General features: G+C 41.5%; 1 protein-coding gene across 6 annotated transcripts in view; it reads left to right on the top strand.

Moving 5' to 3' along the window:
- The window catches only part of MAP3K13 (mitogen-activated protein kinase kinase kinase 13), a 171,742-nt gene extending 151,756 nt beyond the window's left edge, over positions 1 to 19,986 (top strand). For all 6 annotated transcript variants that reach the window (XM_068245074.1, XM_068245078.1, XM_068245076.1 and 3 more), the window contains 3 exons: positions 1,237 to 2,005; positions 8,592 to 8,960; positions 11,405 to 19,986. In XM_068245074.1, the coding sequence (XP_068101175.1) occupies positions 1,237 to 2,005; positions 8,592 to 8,960; positions 11,405 to 11,506 (1,240 nt within the window). In that variant the 3' untranslated portion in view covers positions 11,507 to 19,986. The remainder of the gene's footprint in view (positions 1 to 1,236; positions 2,006 to 8,591; positions 8,961 to 11,404) is intronic.
- Positions 19,987 to 21,303: the final 1,317 nt, after the last annotated feature.

Below are 21,303 nucleotides of genomic sequence, written 5' to 3'. Positions count from 1 at the left end.
GATGGAGAAAGCACCTGCTAGACCTACCGGTAGCGGTGTTTCTGTCCTGAAGCTGGGACACTGTCCGCTACCCTACCCTTTTTTCTTCGCACTTTCCTTGGGGCCAGTTGTTTAGGGGTCACTAGGAGGTGCTTCGCTCCTCTCTTCTTTCCTGTTGTTCCGGTCGTTTACTTTTTTATGCACTGAGGTTAGAGGGAGGGCGGGAGCTTTTAATCCTTTTTTTCTGTGTGTTTCAACAGGTGTCTGGGCGTGCCCAAACTCCTGAGGACGTGTCCCAGCTTCAGGACAGAAACACCGCTACCGGTAGGTCTAGCAGGTGCTTTGTTCTATGTTGTATAACCTTTTTATGTCTGTCATCCAGCACTGCATAATATGTTGGTGCTTTATATATACAATTAATAATAATAAATATACTACATTTGCAAAAACAAAAAAATGTGTAATTTTAAGCAGTTTAAAACATACAAACTAGAAGCAAATTAGAAAACAGATACTTAGTTATTAGATCACAATGCAAAATTTTGCATGGATATTCAGGGGCTGAACCCCAATTAATTTCCTCATGGGGTATTAAAATAAACATACGTGATGTTCTGCCCGCAGAGAACTAGATTAGTCAAAGAAGGTATAACTGCATTTGTTTTTTTTTCAGGTAATGGAATATTTAATGCCCATCTCATGTCACATATCTAAAAACACTGTCTAATAGCTCAGTGATCACAGTGCTTAAATCTTTACAAACCAAAATCCTGTCTTGATATTTTGATCAAATGACCAGAAGCTGCTGTAAGGGTGCATTCATAGTACTCAGTTACCTTGCAGAATAATTCTGCATGTCAAGTTACCGTACTGCCCAAACAATTCTATGGGCCTTTTCACATGTCTGCGTTGTAACGGATTGTGACGTCATTCCTTCATCGCTAACTGTTGGGGATTGCTCGTTTTATAATGACAGCAGTTGAGCATGTGTATGGAGCTTTACAGATTCAGAGAGTGGGCATCCAATCATAGTTTACTTTCCTGCATAATTTTGCAAAAAGAAAAAAATGATATCAACCATCATCTAATGTCTGTGCTATTGATTAATAATTCCTACTAACGGGCGGTGAAGGGAACCCAGGACAGCAGAGAGGTAGCATCAACATAATGTTAACAAAATAATTCAACAATCTATTTTAAAGTAAAATATCAATGTTTACCCGTTTACAGAATAACTCTGAATTCATTTTTTCCTAGGCCTGACTTACTGAAATCAGATGCCATAACCAGTGTGGAAGCAAATGCACCTAGCTCATCTCCCATATCTGGAAGTCCAAAGATAGCCACAGGCGGGAAGAGCCGATATCGAAGCAAGCCACGTCATCGGCGAGGGAATAGCAAGGGCAGTCATGCTGACTTTTTGGGTGTTGCAAAAAATCTGGACTCTCCTTTATCCTCTCAAACTGCTCGCCATCTTTCTCCTGCTTCACCCCCATTTACTCCACCAAGCCCCCGCCATGATCCAGTCCAGCCTGCGCTATCTCGACACCAAACCCTTAATGTGCATGGGCAGAATATTGCTAACTGCGCTAACAACTTGCGATACTTTGGCCCTGCAGCTGCACTAAGAAGCCCGCTGAGTTGTCATGCTCAGAGGTGTATGTCTGGCTCCAGCCCTGATCTTCTCTCCAGCACACTGGAGGCTGACAGTCGTTTGCAGTCAGAATCCAACTGGGAATACTGTCAGCAGGACCCTTACAACCCTTGCCTGGACTGTTCTGAGGCCTCTTCTCAGCCAAACATGGACCCAGAAAACTGGGAAAATTCCAAAAGTGAAAACACAGAACTTAGGAACTCAGAGAGGAACCCTTCAGAGTCTCCAAGGCCCACCCATATGCAAGAAGCAACTCATACTCCACTTTCTGGGCTAGACCAACTTCCCATAATCAGGGCAGCGGTGGGAGTGAGTTCTCTGACCATCCCTACACCACCTGCTCTTCCACGTCGGATCCGCACTCTGAGAAAGGTAATGCCAACCTATATCTTCCTCATATAACTGTAAAAATGAGCTGAACACCAAAACAATCTCTAAATGCACACTGTAGCTGGTTTACAAAAGCTGAAAAATAAGTGTCTGCAAGCATGCTTGCACATGATCGCTCATTTCCTAACTGTGCACCACACGCACGCACGCACGCACGCACGCACACACACACACACACGCTATAGATCCAATTTCAAACAAAGCAGCAACACCAAAGAGATATTCTGAAATCTTAGTAAGAGTACGAGGTCAGCATGGAGCTCCAGCGACCAAAAAGAAAAAAGATGAGACAGAGTTACAGACCAGGAGCACCAATAGTGTAGTATTTTCACAAACGGGAAAATAAATCCACAATAGTACTACTTACAAGCATGGGTTGCTTTTATGCAACCATTGTTTAGAGCACGTGGAGAAGATCGTCTCCACTCAGACTTGGGTCACTCTCCAATCGAAAAGGTCCGCTAAAACCACTGAATATCCGTTGCAGGGATAACCCCTAAGAGTCGGACTAGACTTTACAAAGTGGAAGGAGGTGCCCCATTGTAAACTACCAGTTTGGGAATTAATAAGGAGCGGGCTTACCTAACATCCACATCGATGTAAGGCCTCTTGCACACTACATGCGATTCCAATTTGCGATTTTAAATGCGATTACGATTTGCGATTTTTAATCAGTACTGCATGCTGCGTTTTTTATGCATCTTTTTTATAGCATCCAGGGAAAATCGGAATCGCAAATCTGATTTGCAGTGTGCATGGGCCCTCAGACTGTTTCTTGGTAGTTTACATGCACAGTGGGACACCTCCTCCCACCTTGTATAGACTCAGATCTTGTTCATGCTTCCACAGGGTCCTTGCTCCTGATTATTATGCAAAAATCCAAGAGTTTTGCAACTCATCTGGGAGGCAGAGGTGAGAGAGGCTCCAGCCTCAGGGCGCAGTGTAGGAGGGGGCGCACAACTCACTCAGCTATCATTCCCCTATTGTGTTTGAAGCAGAGAGAAATAAGAAAAGGGGATACATGGCAGTGACTGCAAGGCAGATAACTAGAGATTAAGGTGTTGGGGGCCCTGGGGTGCCTCTTAGTCTAATAGCTATCAGAGTGTGACGGCTGGGGTGGGAAGGATGGAGGGGCGCACTTTGGTGTCTCAGCCTTGGGTGCTGGAGGACCTTGTCCCGGCTCTATATATATATATATATATACACTGAAAATGCCTCTTGGCAAACCATTGACTTCAGTTTGCTTAATTGCAGCCTAGCATTCCCCATTATTAATACAAAGGCAGATTCACTTCCATATAACAGAATTGTTAAAAGTACATTTTAGTCAACACAGAACTGAATCAAACTGCATTTTGTATGTTTGCCTGCAGTTAATGTGGTTTATACAGCTTCATCTGATCTCTAGATCAGCTGAAGGCACTGGACATGTGGCCTTTTATAAATTCACTGTATGTGTCCTTCATGGCAGCTAGTTTCCCCAGAAGGTTCCTGTTTACTGAAAGGGCAAATATCTAGACTCTCCGGTAGCACACTTCCCTGGCAGCCATGTTCTAAGGCAAAAGCTGCTGTATTTACCATGTACCTTAACAAAAAATAGCTCTGATTAGAATTTTTTTTTTATTTTCTTTCATAGCTGTATTGCAGTTCCTAAGTCTTTTTTTCTTTAAAGTGTATCTTACGTTCGCCTTTAAAAAATTGATTTTGTAACTGACTATCCTTGGGTGTGGCGTTTCTGTTTCAAAAGCTTGTGTTGTTTTTTTATAGACACCACCTTCTAGAATTAGTGTCGTGCAAAAAGTACAAAACACAGACAAACTGTAAAAAACAGACACAATTTAAATTTACATAAAGTATGTTAGAAGCACAGAAAATATATAATAAGCTTGTCTTGCCGCAGTGATAATTGCTTAAATAAATGCTTTTAAGTAATGTTTAAAATTATTTTACCTCTTTTAGCTTTACTCCACTTAGTTTATGAGATGAAACCTACCATACTTTGTGCTCCTGTGACTCAAATAACCAGTCAGCCTTGCTAAGCATAAAGCTTTACTAAATGTAAAACAAAATAAGACTTCATCTCTCAGAAATCCGGTTGATAATTTATTATAAAAGGAAATAGAATACTTTTTTCATGTTACAATCGAGCCTGCAAGGGATGCAGCCGCGGGCAGGGGGGCCCTCTGGGGCCCACCTAGGGCTGTTTTTGGGGGCAGGAAAGAGCGCAGTGCATGAGGGAGGATCTATGGCAACACACAGCGGCGGGGAGGGGGGCCCACTCCTCCCACCTCAGGCTCCCCCTTCAGCGCTCCCGCCCCCAGCATTTACAGCAGCAGCAAGTGGGTAGGGAACAGAGAATGCAGACATAGTTCGGCTTTGCATGCGGTGTAAGCGCCTGATGCTATTTCCTGTTAGGAAGTAGTGTGAGGTGCTGTGATAGAGAAGACCAGACCTCCATTGCATGGAACGCAGAAGAGGTATGTATGCGTTCACTGTTCCTTGCCAGCTTGCTGCTGCCATCAATGCTGAAGGGGGGAGCGCTGAAGGGGGAACCCGAGATGAGGGAAGGGGGGAGTGGGCCCCTCTCCCTGCTTCTGTGTGTGGCCCTTTCTCAAGCGCTGCACCCCTGGGCCTGGGGCACCTACAGTAACTGCCTTCCTATACCTGGCTATCTATACTGAGGGCTCCTATACCTGGCAGAATAAGACTTCATCTCTCACCTATGGCACCTATGCCTGGCTATACTGGGGCACCCCATGCCTGGCTATACTGGGGGTACCCATGCCTGGCTATACTGGGAGCAACCATGCCTAACTGTACTTGGGGGCACCCATGCCTGGCTATACTGTGGGAACCTATACCTGGCTATACTGGGGGCACGCATGCCTGGCTATACTGTGGGAACCTATACCTGGCAATACTGAGGGCACCTATACCTGGAAATACTGAGGGCACCTATACCTGGCAATATTGGGGGCACCTATACCTGGCAATATTGGGGGCACCTATACCTGGCAATATTGGAGGCACCTATACCTGGCAATATTGGGAGCACCTATACCTAGCTATATTGTGGGCACCCATGCCTGGCTATACTGGAAGCACCCATGCCTTGCTATACTGAGGGAACCTGTACCTGGCTATACTGAGGGCATCTATACCTGGCTGTACACTGCCACATGACAGTAGAATAGGCAGACAGAATTTATGACAAAGCATCAGTACTTTGTCAAGTAGCTGGCTATTACTGTGTTCAGCTCCCAGAGCACACGCCATGGAACTACACAATGGGCTATATGCAATTCACTTTTTCACCTGAGTTTTCTCCTAGGAGATAATTTTTCATCTTCAATTTAAAATAGTTTACCACCACTTTTTAATTAAAAAAAAGTACCAAAAAGTAGGTGAAAACGTAATATTAAAATTATTTTGAGTATTTTCTTGCTTTCTGGTGGCTTAAAATGCGTTTTATTGACAAGTTTAAAAATATCACCTAGGAGAAAACTCAGGTGAAAAAGTGAATTGCATATGGCCCAATTAGTATTTGTGGGCAGTTATGCATAGTATATACACTTGTATACTTCTGAACTCCCTTACAGACTTAAGATATGTAGAAATATTAAATAAAAGTTGAGCAGCTTTAGCCACTTTTCAACTATAACGTTTAGTTGACTCAGTAATGTCACATACAGGCATGCAGTGGTGTAGGGATCACCATAGCAGCAACTGCAATGAGGCCCTATAGCCAAGGGGGGCCCAGTGGTCCTGGCCAGAATTCAGGGGGTCTGCTGCTGGCCTCAGTAAGAACGGTGTCCAGTCCCCTAAATTGCAGAGTATAGGCAGTGGAGCGCTGGAGAGTAACATATCTCTTCAGACTCCACTGATGATCTATGTTCTTCTTAACATTCTTGTATCCATGACTACAACACCCTCTTTTATCACATGGGTTACATGACAAGAGAGGGCACTGTAATCCTAGAGACTCAGATGCATGAGGAAGGTAGATCATCAGTGGAGCACAGAGAGGTATGTCACTTTCCTCCAGCATTCCGTTGGCTACTCTGCATATGGGAAGAGGGGCTATCTATACTTTAGGGGTAGCTAATCTGACTACCTACACTTGAAGGGCTACTCTAGCAACCTATACTTGGGGGGCTATTCTGGCAACCTATACTAGTGGTGACCTAATACGGGGGGGGGGGGGGGGGGATGCTACCTGAGGCACAAAGGTACCTTATAGTTTTTGTGGGACTTACGTCATATATCAGTGCCAAGTGGATATATTGGTGTCATGTGAGCACTCAGACGCTATAGGTACAGCTTTTGTGCCCAATAAAATATCTCTTACAACTACTGTCTGTCTTCTCTTGGGAGATACGGTGAGTACATTTACCTACACTCTCTTTTTTAGATTTCAGTCCTTTTATTTTGCTGGGCACCTCTACAAATCTATACCGATAGATACCTTTTTAGCTATGTTAGACGTTTTAGTGTTCCCACTACAGTTTGGGGTACGTCTTTTTCAGATACAAGACAGATCAACAACCTGATTGTAAGCTAAGTGATTCTCCGCTTGTTCAGATGGTGGTTGCCCTAGACAACCTGCCCTTTGTTTTTTTCCCCTTTTTTGAGGTTCTTTGATGTCCCATTTAATACAGTTAGGAGGGGAAAGCATGTTGCGTTGGTAATATTGCTGTGCGCATGGCAATATTAACATTACTACCACCAGCAGGGTATCATGGGTTACACAATTTCCGCAACCCATGGTACACGAATAATGGTGTTACAACAGGCTACGTAATGCTGTCTGCACACAGCAATATTACTAGCACATAGTGCATCATCCCCTATGTACAGTGGCTTGCAAAAGTATTCGGCCTCCTTGAAGTTTTCCACATTTTGTCACATTACTGCCACAAATATGAATCAATTTTATTGGAATTCCACGTGAAAGACCAATACAAAGTGGTGTACATGTGAGAAGTGGAATGAAAACCATACATGATTCCAAACATTTTTTACAAATAAATAACTGCAAAGGGGAGTGTGCGTAATTATTCAGCCCCCTTTGGTCTGAGTGCAGTAAGTTGCCCATAGACATTGCATGATGAGTGCTAATGACTAAATAAAGTGCACCTGTGTGTAATCTAATGTCAGTACAAATACAGCTGCTCTGTGACGGCCTCAGAGGTTGTCTAAGAGAATATTGGGAGCAACAACACCCTGAATTCCAAAGAACACACCAAAAAGGTCAGGTATGAAGCTATTGAGAAATTTAAAGCAGGCTTAGGCTACAAAAAGATTTCCAAAGCCTTGAACATCCCACGAAGCACAGTTCAAGCGATCATTCGGAAATGGAAGGAGTATGGCACAACTGCAAACCTACCAAGACAAGGCCGTCCACCTAAACTCACAGGCTGAACAAGGAAAGTGATGGTCAGAAATGCAGTCAAGAGGCCCATGGTGACTCTGGACGAACTGCAGAAGTCTACAGCTCAGGTGGGGGAATCTGTCCATAGGACAACTATTAGTCATGCACTGTACAAAGTTGGCCTTTATGGAAGAGTGGCAAGAAGAAAGCCATTGACAACAGAAAAGCATAAGAAGTCCCATTAGCAGTTTGCCACAAGCCATGTGGGGACACAGCAAATATGTGGAAGAAGGTGCTCTGGTTAGATGAGATCAAAATGGAACTTTTTGGCCAAAATGCAAAACGCTATTTGTGGCGGAAAACTAACACTGCACATCACTTTCAACACACCATCCCCACTGTCAAATGTGGTGGCAGTATCATGCTTTGGGGGTGCTTCTCTTCAGCAGGGACAGGGAAGCTGGTCAGAGTTGATGGGAAGATGGCTGGAGCCAAATACAGGGCAATCTTGGAAGAAAACCTCTTGGAGCCTGCAAAAGACTTGAGACTGGGGCGGAGGTTCACCTTCCAGCAGGACAACGACCCTACACTTAAAGCCAGGGCAACAATGGAATGGCTTAAAACAAAACATATCCATGTGTTACAATGGCCCCGTCAAAGTCCAGATCTAAATCCAATTGAGAATCTGTGGCAAGATTTGAAAACTGCTGTTCACAAATGCTGTCCATCTAATCTGACTGAGCTGGAGCTGTTTTGCAAAGAAGAATGGGCAAGGATTTCAGTCTCTAGATGTGCAAAGCTGGTAGAGACATACCCTAAAAGACTGGCAGCTGTAATTGCAGCAAAAGGTGGTTCTACAAAGTATTGACTCAGGGGGGTGAATAATTACGCACACCCCACTTTGCAGTTATTTATTTGTAAAAAATGTTTGGAATCATGTATGATTTTCGTTCCACTTCTCACATGTACACCACTTTGTATTGGTCTTTCACGTGGAATTCTGATAAAATTGATTCATGTTTGTGGCAGTAATGTGACAAAATGTGGAAATCTTCAAAGGGGCCGAATACTTTTGCAAGCCACTGCAATTGTTATGCATAACCCTGTATATAGTTGATGAGTTGCTAGGTATTGTATATAAACTGCATGTGTCTAAAACTTGATTAACTTTATGTTCTTGTATGTCTGTTTACTTAGAATGGAGATGAATCATCTGAGGAAGAGGAGGGTGAAGTAGACAGTGAGGTTGAGTTCCCTCGAAGACACCGACCACCACGGGGGATGAGCACTTGTCAGTCCTACTCTACCTTCAGTTCAGAAAATTTCTCGGTCTCTGACGGAGAAGAGGGGAACACTAGTGATCACTCCAACAGCCCAGATGACTTAGCCAACAACCGTAAGGATCGTGTGGCAGATAAGCTGGAAGACATGCTGTCCCACACGCCAGAAATACCCATTGAGATCTCCACACAGTCAGATGGGTTGTCGGACAAGGAGTGTGCTGTGAGACGAGTAAAGACTCAGATGTCCTTGGGCAAGCTGTGTGCAGAGGAGCACAGTTATGAGGTAAAAGGAGCATGAGTGAATGTCTTTGTAGTACTGAAAACATGCCAACTTAAAGAGAAACTCTGACCAAGAATTTAACTTTATTCCAATCAGTAGCTGATACCCCATTTTACATGAGAAATCTATTCATTTTTACAAACAGACCATCAGGGGGCGCTGTATGACTGATATGGTGGTGAAACCCCTCCTACAAGAAACAAGAAAAGTACTTACTCTTGGCAGTTTCCTGTCTGTGAACCTTGCTGCATTGTGGGAAATAGCTGTTTAACTGCCAAAAAAACATGCAGCAGCTACATCACCTGCCAACAGTAACAATGTTCACTGGAGTTCCTCTTTAAAGAAAACCTGAACTGAAACTTAAAAGTCAAAATAAACATACACAGGTCATACTTACCTCCCGTGTAGTCTACTCCTCAATCTCTTTCTCCTCTCCTGCGTCCTCTTTGTCCACTGTGATCCACGTCCTCCATTTTGAAAATGGCCATTACCCCACAACAGCTTTTTGATCAGCACACTGTTAAACTGTAACATCGCCCACTTGAGCCATAGGGAAACATGAACATTACCGGCCACATCAGTTGTCTACTCAGCTATAACTGACAGCAACTGATATATAACTGACAGCAACTGATGTATTTCAGTTCTGACAAAATGTAGTCAGAACTGGAAGGGATCATTGTCAGAAGAACATGGTGAGCTTCTGAGAGGAATGGATGGCAAGGTAACTATTTAATGTTCATTTGAAGTTACCTCATGTGTTTATTTTAAATAATTTTACTCAGTACAAGTTCCCTTTAAAGATAAGATATTAAAACATTTCAGCATGGTAGTAGCTATTGATTGTGTGTGGAAACGCAGGCGTTGTGTGGAAAAGTAGTGCAAGCTCTATTTGATAACGCTAAGTGTGACCTCTGCCCAAGGGAATAGCCATAGGCCGTGTCAGTTTACTTCTGGCTGATTGTTATTGTACTGCCCTAGCATTGGAGCTCATCAGATTTCCCCCTTCCTCCTCTCTTCATAATACAGAACATGCCAAACACTTAAAGGAATACTATCGATGTATGCATTTATTTTTAAATGCTGTATGTTGTAGCACACATTAGGGCAAGTACTAGGAGCAATTTGATTCCTCACACAGCTGTTCCTCTCAGCTGTAAAATCCTCCGTCAGTTTTGGCGTCAGTGTTGGATACAATGGCCTCAATTCACTAAGCTTATCTCCTGTCTTTAATAGCTTTTCTGAGCTGTTTCTACAGTTATCACCATGGTGATATAATGGTGATAACTGTAGAAACAGCTCAGAAGAGTTATTAAAGACAGGAGATAAGCTTAGTGAATTGATGCCAAAATGTATCTAAAGGGGCCCATACACTGAGCCGATTTTCTGGCCGACCGATCGATCCCGATCGATCGATCGATTGATCGATTGAAAATCGGTTGGCCAATCGACCGATCGATGGCCGATTCCGATCGATTTCGATGGATTTCTGTCGAACTGGCAGGATGGAAAATTTAGGTCGATCTGATGAGATTGCTTATCATTTTGCATTGGCCTTAATGGAAATCTGATGGCAAAAAAATGCCATCAGATCGAATTTTAATAGATTTCAAACTGAAATCTATTGGAATTCTATCCTGGTAAAAAATGTTCTAAAAACGCATCAGATAGATCATCAGATGCATTTCTTATCTATCTGCTGCCAATCTGACTAGTGTATGGGCACCTTAATACTGAGCTCCCAGAGGGCTAGACCATGTCTCTGCAAAGGGTAGATGCTATCAACTCCTCAGTTTATAGTTTAATTATCACCTTGCTGAAAGAATCTTGTTGATATGGTGGTAAGGGGTTAAAGATTCTAGCAATGTGTGTTTATTATCTTTGCTTCTCTTTACTGATAAAGATACTAATAATGCTAATTGTAGACAGTGGTCTGCCCCTCTCAGCAGCTTTTAAAGTGGATGCAGCCTGGAGTGAATCGCCTCAAACAGGCAGCCAGTCTGAGTGTAAACACAGACTCCTGGTATAGCTAGTTATATTCCAGCAATATTCCAGCTCATTTAGTTACCTGTTACCACCTCAGATCAGCCTATTTCTCCTCATGTCTGCTGCATGCTGTGAGTGACACAGTGAAATATATTTGTGAGCTGTGTGACAGAGTAACCAAGCAGCTCAGGGTGACCCAAACTATTATGAGCTGTGTGAGAAATGAATTTTTAAGCAGGGATAGTGAGAGAGAGACCTGGGTGAATAAATAAAGTGCCCCTAGCACTAGTGGTAATGTGTACACTAATATAGAGTATTAAAAAAAAAAGTCGTTTCAATCGATAGTACTCCTTTAAGCTGATGATAGCTGGATTGTGCTTTGGGCTTGCTTGTATGACTTTCAAATGCATGTAATGCAACATTAGTATTAATCTATGTTTTACTTTTTTTATTATATGCAGAACTCGGGCAATTTTGGAGAGTCTGACTGTGATTCATCAGAAGGAGAGTGTTCTGATGCTACTGTACGGACCAACAACCCAATTAATTCCTCTACCTGGTGAAGAAGTATCCAGTCCACCAAGGGGAGTATTTACTGTAGTTGCCCCATGTTCCAATATCTTCTACATTTCATTCTAAACTGTTCTAGCAGAGACTTTCCTCATCATCTTTCCTCCAAACTAGAACCCATCCTATGACCAGGCAAGGGGCATCAAATTGTTGCAAAGCAATATGTTGTCAGTCCTTAGTTCCCTATTTTTAGGATTAAGAATATCTGAAGTCTGCAATAATGGGGGGTTCAAAGACTCTTTGGAGGACCCCTTCACTAAATGAACAAGCTTCTCAATGAGAGCATTTCAAAACATGAATGGCAGGGATAAATATTTAAGCAAATTGTTCAAGGTACTGTAAAAGTTCCATATTTATTTTTATTTTGTGCGCGTTTGGACCCTTTTTATTGTAAAATAGACTGAAAGGTGAAAAGTATATTAGCACTAGATGAATACATCAATGAAAAACAAAGCATTGCAATGATTTCTGATGGACCTGCAGATGCCTAGAGGATTTGCTGCTGTTTTTTAGGGACCAAATATTGACTTTTATTTTATTTTTTTCCCGTTTGTAAGTCTTGCAAATATTCCCTCTCTATATGAAATCAGAGAGAGACACGTGCTTAAGAACAAAGCTTATAACACAGTATCATCAAGAAGAACCTTGTGGACAAATTGGTGTTATCACTTCTACTAGTATTGATGCATGATCCTCCAAATAGTAACATGATAAGTGATAAAATATGAAGACAGAGCAAAAGACTGACAAAAATGTTATTTTGCGTTTTCTTACCAAGCAGGGCTCATTCTCAACAAAACTGTTGGTTAAGAAGTGAACTATGTTTTCTACAAGTCCCTTTAGTCACTGTTGAAAATGATTACAGGACCTTTCTGCCCATCCAAATGAAACCTGGATAAGCAGAAGTGCAGCCATCTTTCAGCTGTTATGGCATATGCTTTTGGGCAAGTATTTAAAGACTTTGTTCGAAGACACCAGCACTTGGAAATATCTCCCATGACGTCTGTTCATTTTATGTTCCTCCTGAATACAGATCAGATTTGCAGGGAGCTGAGAGGTCGCTTACCATCTCACTCAGGAGAGTTCTCAGCCATTTAGTACATTGTCTCTTGATGGTGACCTCTCGCTCTCTTTCTCTCCATACACACTAGTCTGTATTCACATAGAAGTAGACATGTCATTGCCACTGCACCTTTCATGACCACCTAAAAGCACATGAAGTGACTACACAGGATTATTAGGAAGGAAGCATGTCTATTATTCCTGGTTTGAGGAGCATAGAAGTGTACAGTCAGCATTCAGGGATATGCATTGAGGAATTAATCTGGTTGATATCCCGTCATGCACTTGTCACCATGAGACTTATCCTTTCAAAAGAATGGACTCCATACTGCATCAAAAACAACTAAGAAAATTATGAACTATATACTGCAACCCCAAAGTATACATGCTCCAGCTTATTGTTCTCCTCATTTCCCATAATGATGACTGGACTATTTTTTTTGTCTTGACGTTTATGCTTTTTTTTGTCTTTAAGATATGATCCAGTTTGCCTATGCGAAAAACTGCACTTCAATTACATTACAGGGAACAGAGATTCCTATTGGCTAATGCAAACATCTAGATGTTTAAAGCCTCTGGAACATCCATGTATACTGTGTGCTGTGAGGATATTTGCTTTTATGTGATGATTTCAGCACATCACTATATCACTCATGGTCCAATGTGATTTACTGTATTGTGGCACAGCCCCAAAGTTAATTAGCCAATCGGAATTCACCTTAGGGAGTGGATCATTCTTCCATTGAGTGTATTATTTTTTTTTCTTATTGTTTTGTATGTGTATATATTTGGCCGTATTTTTTATGGCAGGTAATTTATTTCCCTGAACACCTCAGGACCCAGACTCAGGTGACTTGTGGATTAGCAAGCACAAATTCAGGCAGCCATTTTGAAGGCTACAACAAGTTACTGGAATGCAGACTATATACATGTTGGAATTACTGAATCAGGGACTGCCCTGTGGTTTTGTCCTCAGATACAGTATTCCATAGTTCTTTTTACAGCATAAGGTCCACAAAATGGCTGTCTGCCCTGCATGAAGGTAAAGCTTGGGGCATTATTTGCCCATTTTCTTCCAGTATAAACTCAGCTCAAGCACCTGAATCTGGCACATTTATTACTATGAATTTGTTTACACATTTCTGTGAATTTAACCCTTATGCTGCCTGAGGGAACGTGACAAGTAAAGTGGTTTATTTATGAAGGATATCTCTGCAATCATGGGCAAAATGGCTCTAAAATATCTGGAGGATGGTTACATAACCACATAAAGAGGCACATAATAGCATAACCAGGCATGTAAAGCGCAGATTGTAATAAGCAACCAATCAGGACTTTCAAAGGCATAGATTACCCTTTCTTATCAACTTGGTGAAGTTCATTGCTTCTGGGATGCCTTGCCATGTGGTGGATCTGTTAACTTTATTAAGATTGCAGAGCCGATGCAGTGACCAAGGACTTTTTGGCCCCTAGGTACTTTTCCGCCAAGAGAGTCTTAAATTTGGGTCTCAGGTTTTTGTTATAATATACAGTGCAAGGCATTTAAACCACCAATTGGATATTTTATAGTCAAAATGATGGTAAGTAACGGCTCCCACTGCTTGAATTTGACTTGAAGGGGGGTTTATTGGTTATGGTTAGGCATCAGTTTAGGAGCATAAAGTGTGTTAGGGTAAGGGAAAGGTTAGTTAACATGGGTGGGGGAGTCTTATTGGTTATGAATAGGTATCAATCAGTTTAGGAGGAAAAGCGTAAGAGTAACGTTGGTTAACATGGTGGTTAACATGAAGGGGAGGTGGTTAGAGTTGTAGCATTAGCATCATACTGTAACTGTTAGAGACAAAATAACAAAAGAACCATCAAAAACCTTGTGCCCTAAAGTCATAACTTGATGTGCATTGTAATGAGCGAAATAAATATTTAATTTCCTATCAAAATATGACTTAGTAGTTGTTGGCAGAACCCTTGTTGGCAATCACAGTGGTCGAATGTTTCTCGTAGTTGGCCACCAGGTTTGCACACATCTCAGAAGTGATTTTGGCCCACTTCTCTGTGCAGATCCTCTCCAAGTCAGTAAGGATTTGAGGCTGAGGTTTGGCAACTCTAGCCTTCAGCTGCCTCCACAGATTTTCTATTAATTAAGGTCTGGAGACTGGCTAGGCCACTCTAGGACCTTTATGTGGTTCTTCTTGAGCCACTCCTTTGTTGCCTTGGCCATGAGTTTCAGTTGACTGTCATGCTGGGATACCCATCCACCACCCATTTTCAGTATCTGGCTGAGGGAAGGAGATTCTCATCCTAAAATTGACAATACATGGCCCAGTCCATTGACCCTTCAATGCAGTGATGGTATCCTCAATTTTGGTCTCCACCGACAAGACTTTCACCCAGTTTTCCTCTGGATTATTCAGATGAGCATTGGCAAACTGCAGATGGGCCTGTACATGTGCTGTCTTGAGCAGGGCTACAGTCTTGTCCCTGACATCCTTAAACAGTTCTTTGGTCTTGGTGGCTAGTTTGGAATCTGATGTGTATTTTATGCAAGGCCTGGAACAAGCTGGGTTTAGGAGCACACCCTTACAGAGGGTTCTCCTAATATCAGCTCGTTACCTGCAAACAGTGAAGACACCTTAGAGTTGGAAATCTTGCAGGTTGATAGGGGATCAAATAATGTTTTCACTCATTACAATGCACATCAAGCTCTGACTTTGAGGCACTGAGTTTTTGAGGGTTATTTTGTTGTTATTCTGTCTCTCATAGCTACAATAAACCTACCATTACAATTACAGACTGGTCATTTCTTGGTCAGAGGGCAGAACCTGCTAGTAAACTTAGTCAACTTGCCATCTTCAGGTTTTGTGGCCATATTTTTAAAAACTGAATTTTCTGCTGCAGACACCTCTTCGCACAAAAATAAATAAATAACGTGAGCACTATCATTACCAAGCTAGCAGGTAGGAGGAATATTTAGATCCATATCTGGAGATGGGTTTAGACAAAATTATGCATAAGACAGTAACTGTGTTTTGCCTTAGGATCTATACACATGCCAGATGGTTCTCGGTCAAGGCAGCTGTGAATCTGACGTGTGTATGGCGGCACCGATGCACTGGCAAGAGATCCGGACTGCTGAATCATCTTGTCTAAGGCCATTGTTCTCCTCCTTACCCTTCCTGCACTGTTGTGTGCCACGCTGTCATCCCACTGCTCCCCTACAGCAATAGAACAGACAAGCTAGCAATGCGTCTATTCAGCACTCGCCCCTAAACTGTTTCCAAGGAGATCGAGTGCTGATCCCAGTGGGATACACATACGCAAGGCTTTAGTACAATGAATGACCCATCAGAACTCATCTAATCAACCTGTTTCATTCACCATTACCTTCCCTGTGTATACTGCAAATTTTGCTACATGAATAGAATTTTCTAACTTCCCTCCAGCAATTGGGTTAAACATTGTGTTCACTTTGTGGTTGCCAGAGAGGACTACAGCTCTGATAACAGTCCTGCAGCTCTCTCTGGTAGGGAAAGGAAGTGTTAATTTGTGTGGAGCACCTTAGGACGAATGAAGGGAAATGTTTTATGTTATGCTACAGTATTGTATGAACTTTATTTAAATGTTTTGTCATGTAGCAGGACTACATTGCAATTTTAAGTTATGCAACATTTTAATTAATATTATTTCTGTGATTTATTTTCTGTAGATCAGAATGTTTGTGTTTTAGCATTTATCATGGGCATGATTCCTTTGTTTAGGGCTGGTGCACACCAAAACCCGCTAGCAGATCCGCAAAATGCTAGCAGATTTTTAAACGCTTTTTTTTATTTTTATGAGGCGTTTTGCTAGCGTTTTGCGGATTGCTGCTGCGGTTTTCAGTATAGTAGATTTCATATATTGTTACAGTAAAGCTGTTACTGAACAGCTTCTGTAACAAAAACGCCTGCAAAACCGCTCTGAAGTGCCGTTTTTCAGAGCGGTTTGCGTTTTTCCTATACTTAACATTGAGGCAGAAACGCATCCGAAATCCAAAAAATGCCTCACCCAGGCATTTTTCGTTTCTGCAAAACGCCTGCCGCTCTGGTGTGCACCACCCCATTGAGATACATTGACCAAGCAGATCCGCAGCCGCAAGCGGATCTGAAAACGCCCAAAAAGCCGCTTGGTGTGCACCAGCCCTTAGAAAGGGAACACAATAGGTTTTGTGATTAATTTAATTTATGTTTACCTATGTGAGTAGGGAAGAAGCTGTTAACTTTGGAGGGAATTGTGATTCAAAGAATTATGCCAATTTAATGAACAAACGAATTTGCTGGGGAAATATGTCATTACCAGTACCAATATCGAAAATGGTGTTACTCATGACAGCCAGACTGAGGTTTGCTTTAATTTTCAGACGGAACCTGATTGGCTACTCTGACTTCTTTATATCCCACAGCCAGCTGTTGTGGCTGACTGCTACATATCTTTGATCTGTGCATGAGATCTGATCTGTGCCCTCTGCATATCTGTGGTTCCCCTCTACATGGAGGAAGCTATATAGTATGGGTGGAGTGCTCTCATGACTCATCAGCCCCGATGAACAGAATATACATATGTCAGAGGCATGTAACCCAAAGCAATGACCAGCTGCTTAAAGACCTGAGACCTGTTTTAATAGCAGGTATGCCACTGATCAGACCTGATGTATGGTTTCATACATATGTGAGAAGCTGTCACACATAGTGATGACCGGGAATCAGGGATGAACTGGTATAAAAATCACATATATGTGAATAGGTAGAAGCACTATAATACAGTATATCTAGTGAATAGGTAGAAACTTTGGAACCGGCCCCAGCAATGTGTGAGTGCATTAAATACTGTCTAGCCTCATCAATGGTTGGGCTCACTTTAGCAGGACAGAACAAAAAACAGTGTGATGCGGAGTACTGCAACCAATCCAATTTCAGATTACAGCTGTGCCATTTAAAGGGGGCTTGTCATTACATGTCATACCTCGTGTATCAATAGATCACATAATTATTTAGAAAGAAAAAAACATTCTTCTCTACGATGTGTTTAAAAGTTTCTCCTGAGCTCTGTCATATAGCTTAAATGCCACCTGAAGTGAGAGGAATATGGAGGCTGCCATATTTATTTCCTTTTAAAGAGACTCTGAAGCAAAAAAATATATGATATAATGAATTTGTTGTGTAATACAAATAATTACTAGAACATTAGGAGCAAAGAAAATATTTTTATTTTCAGTTATATCATTTTTATTTATGACATTGCATAATTCTCTAATATTTGCAGTTTACACACTACTCGGCTTTCTAAATGATTTTACAGAGCAGGCTAGTGAACTCTTGACCTGTCCTCTGCAAAAACAAAAACAATACAGTGCCAGACACTTGAGATAATAAGCTTCGGAAGCTTGAAAGTCGTGGAGCTCAATGGCTCTTTTGCATAGATAATAACTGGAGTTTCTTAACTCTTCCTGTACTGGAAACAGTATTAGACTTATGTCTCTGCGCCTAATGTTTTATTTCTTAGCTGTACTACACATACAAATCATTATATCATAATTTTTTTTGCTTCAGTGTCTCTTTAAATAATTAATATTGCCTGGCTGCCCTTCTGACCCTCTGTCTTACTTTTAGCCATAGACCCTGAACAAGCATGGAGATCAGATGTTCGGCTGATATTTGACTGGATTTGCCTCATGCTTATTTCAGGTGTGTGATTGAGGCATTACTGATGCATGAAAGATCAGCAGGATGTCAGGCGACTGGTATTGTTAAAAAATAAAATAAATATAGCAGCCTCCATATCCCTCTTACTTTAGGTTCCCTTTAAGGCAACAAATTCCATGCTGTATGGCTGTGAGGGGGCATTGTCGGTGTTCCCCATGATTACTGGTACATTATAAAGATTTAGTATAAATGAACATTCATTTGTTAGATTAGTTATATTAAAGTAAGCCTGTGCTGAACTTTCTTTTTACATTTTGTATAGAGTGACAAGCTGTGGCACTTTTTCTCTAGTGTATTTTGTACTTGCCATCTAGACAGGAAGTGAATGGATGCTCCATAAGCTGTGACAGAGAAGGCAAGGAAAAAAAAAATATATAAAAGTGTAAAAGCGTTACAGCGTTTCAGCTTTTCTCACTCTCTCTGGCCTCATTAGATTATATACCCTTACTTTGGCCCCATTTACCAGATAGGTGGGGGTCTAAAAAGGGTGCTCTAATTCAATGCTGCCAAAGCATATGCACTGCAGTCTTATCAGTTCAGCACAGATTTATTTCAAACTGATCACTTTCAATTGTACATCTAAAAACCCAACAAACAATGACGTTGTCTTTTGAATCATTTTTATGATTGGTTGCAGTTACTAAACTTTGTATCTTGTAACACTGCTGTTTCTCGTCAAGTTTTTCCTAGCTGATTAATATTGTCCTTTGTGATGAAAATTAAAGTAACTCACAAGATGGCTGCCTGTCCATGATAGGCAAGCAATCACGAGCACCCATTGCACTACTTTTTTTCAACCTAAAGGTGGTCGCATTACAATTTAAAAAATTTTAAATAAAAAATCCTGGTAGCAACTGAAATGCCTAGGCTCGACTTTCTTATTACAAAAAGTCATATAATAATAATTTTAATAGTCAGTATATGGAGGATGGAGGACTGTTAGTCTGGATATACTATAATATTCATATTTTGTATACAATGGGATGTTCGTTCTCCACAGCAGTGGTATTCCTATATTATACCTCCAAACATTCTATATACTAACCCAGTATTTGGCTTAACAGTTCCTTGGTGACAGACTAATATGCCGCATTTCCCGGCCATGTTATTATTGCTTAGGAAGCCAAACAAAATGGCTGATTTTAATGTGTCTTGGTAGATCAACTTTAATTCTGTTACCCAGAATTCCTCCATCTTTAGCTTTCCTCCTTATGTCTGCGCTGTGTAAGTGTATAGAAGGTAATAGGTGACAGTTATAGTATAATTTAAAGCTGAGAATGGGGGTAGGACTGTAGTACTCTATTAACGTTAGGCTGCTAGTGAGGCGGAACTACAGTGCTTCCCTGAAGGGTCACATATATGTGTTCTTTCTCCGTTACAGATCAGGTCTTGTCATTATAGATAGTTTAGTGTATTTCTTGTCAGGGTGTCAAGCAGCACATTCGCTTAGTGGGGTCAGTGTCTAGATAGAAGCTATGCTCCATGTCTTACCACTATTGTTATATTTGTGAAGGACATGTATTCTTTCTGCTCCTGACTTTTATTCCATTTCTGTCCTATTTCTACATCTGTCATGAGATCAGCCTGACATTTCTTTTTTTTGTTTGTTTGGGGATGGGAAATCAGAATGAATATCAAAGCAACAAAAGCATGGAATTAAAAGCCAGTGTACCTTACAGAGCTTTATGTGTCTTTATTTGTTGATTCCAATCATAATGTGTGTATAAATAACTACAATACAATAGGATGACATTCATCAGACCTATAGCACAGCAACCTGACTGAAGCGTGTCCCAATTCAATACTTTTAGCAATTTGATTTGCATACCTCGACTTTTTTTTTTTTAATAAGAAAGTGGGACACCTTTACCACACTCCCATGCCACACGTCTGATCAAGCCCTGCCCCCACATCTCTAATCACTCCCCCACCACAAGTCTAATTATGTCCCAACCACACCCCTAGTCAAGCTTACCACAAAGAATATATAAAGAAAATATGTAGATTTATCAAACCAAGTATCTGTATAGACAAGGGGTGGGGGGGGGGGGGGAATGGGAGGAGAAAGAGGAGAGTGCACTCAGAAGGGTAGCAGTTGTCCCTGGCAAGCCTGCCGGGGAATGATCTCACGTTTAGGAGTGACTGACTAGCCCATAACGGTCTGTCAGCAGTCTAGCATTGTCCCTCTCTATGCTGGGGACGTAGGCAGCAGTGGTGCTTTCAAACAGGATCGGTCACATCAGCTGATCTCCATAGATGGCCGCTCACTGGGTCTTGCTGAATGTAGTGCCTGGAGGCTGTGTGTGCAAGTTTGTTAGCCGCACTCTGAACTCCCACTGTGGGCTCTATTCACAATCACACATGCGGTAAGAGATTTTTTACCGCTATATTACCGCCAGTGATAATTTCCGCATTTTTTCCACATTCACTAAAAATGTTCCGCATAATTCCCGCATACGGGAACAATGCATAAAAAAAATTTGGGAAACATGCGTAATTACATAGTAAACATGCGGAAACCATGAGGAAAAAAGTTGCATAAAAAAAAACTTATCCAAAAAAAAAAAATTAAAGTTCAGCAAACACAGCACTCAAGGCTCCAGACTTCATTTAAGTAAATGGGAAGCAAATATATATCACCAAGTTCTAGTAGGTGATTAAAAAAAATCGGTAGTAAGTCAGAAATAAGGCGCCCCTTTTTTTTGTGAATTTTTTTTTTTGTGTGGGAACTACCGACTTTTGCAGACTTTTACCGCATTTTTTTACGCATGCGGATAATTAATGCGTACAATTTTACGCATGCGGTAAATGTTAATGCGCGCAATTTTGTGAATGTCAAGATGGTCTCATTTCAGTCGAATTTACCACAAGTGCATTACCGCATGCGGAAAATGATTGTGAATAGAGCCCTATGTGTGGGGATAGAGTGTGCTGCTGAAGGTTCCTGGAAGGTGCAGTGCATGCAGAAAGGATACACGGCAAAGTCCGTGTTT

Source organism: Hyperolius riggenbachi, chromosome 7, assembly GCF_040937935.1.
Source record: "Hyperolius riggenbachi isolate aHypRig1 chromosome 7, aHypRig1.pri, whole genome shotgun sequence".
Lineage (NCBI taxonomy): Eukaryota > Metazoa > Chordata > Amphibia > Anura > Hyperoliidae > Hyperolius > Hyperolius riggenbachi.
This window is presented reverse-complemented; position numbering and strand designations above follow the sequence as displayed.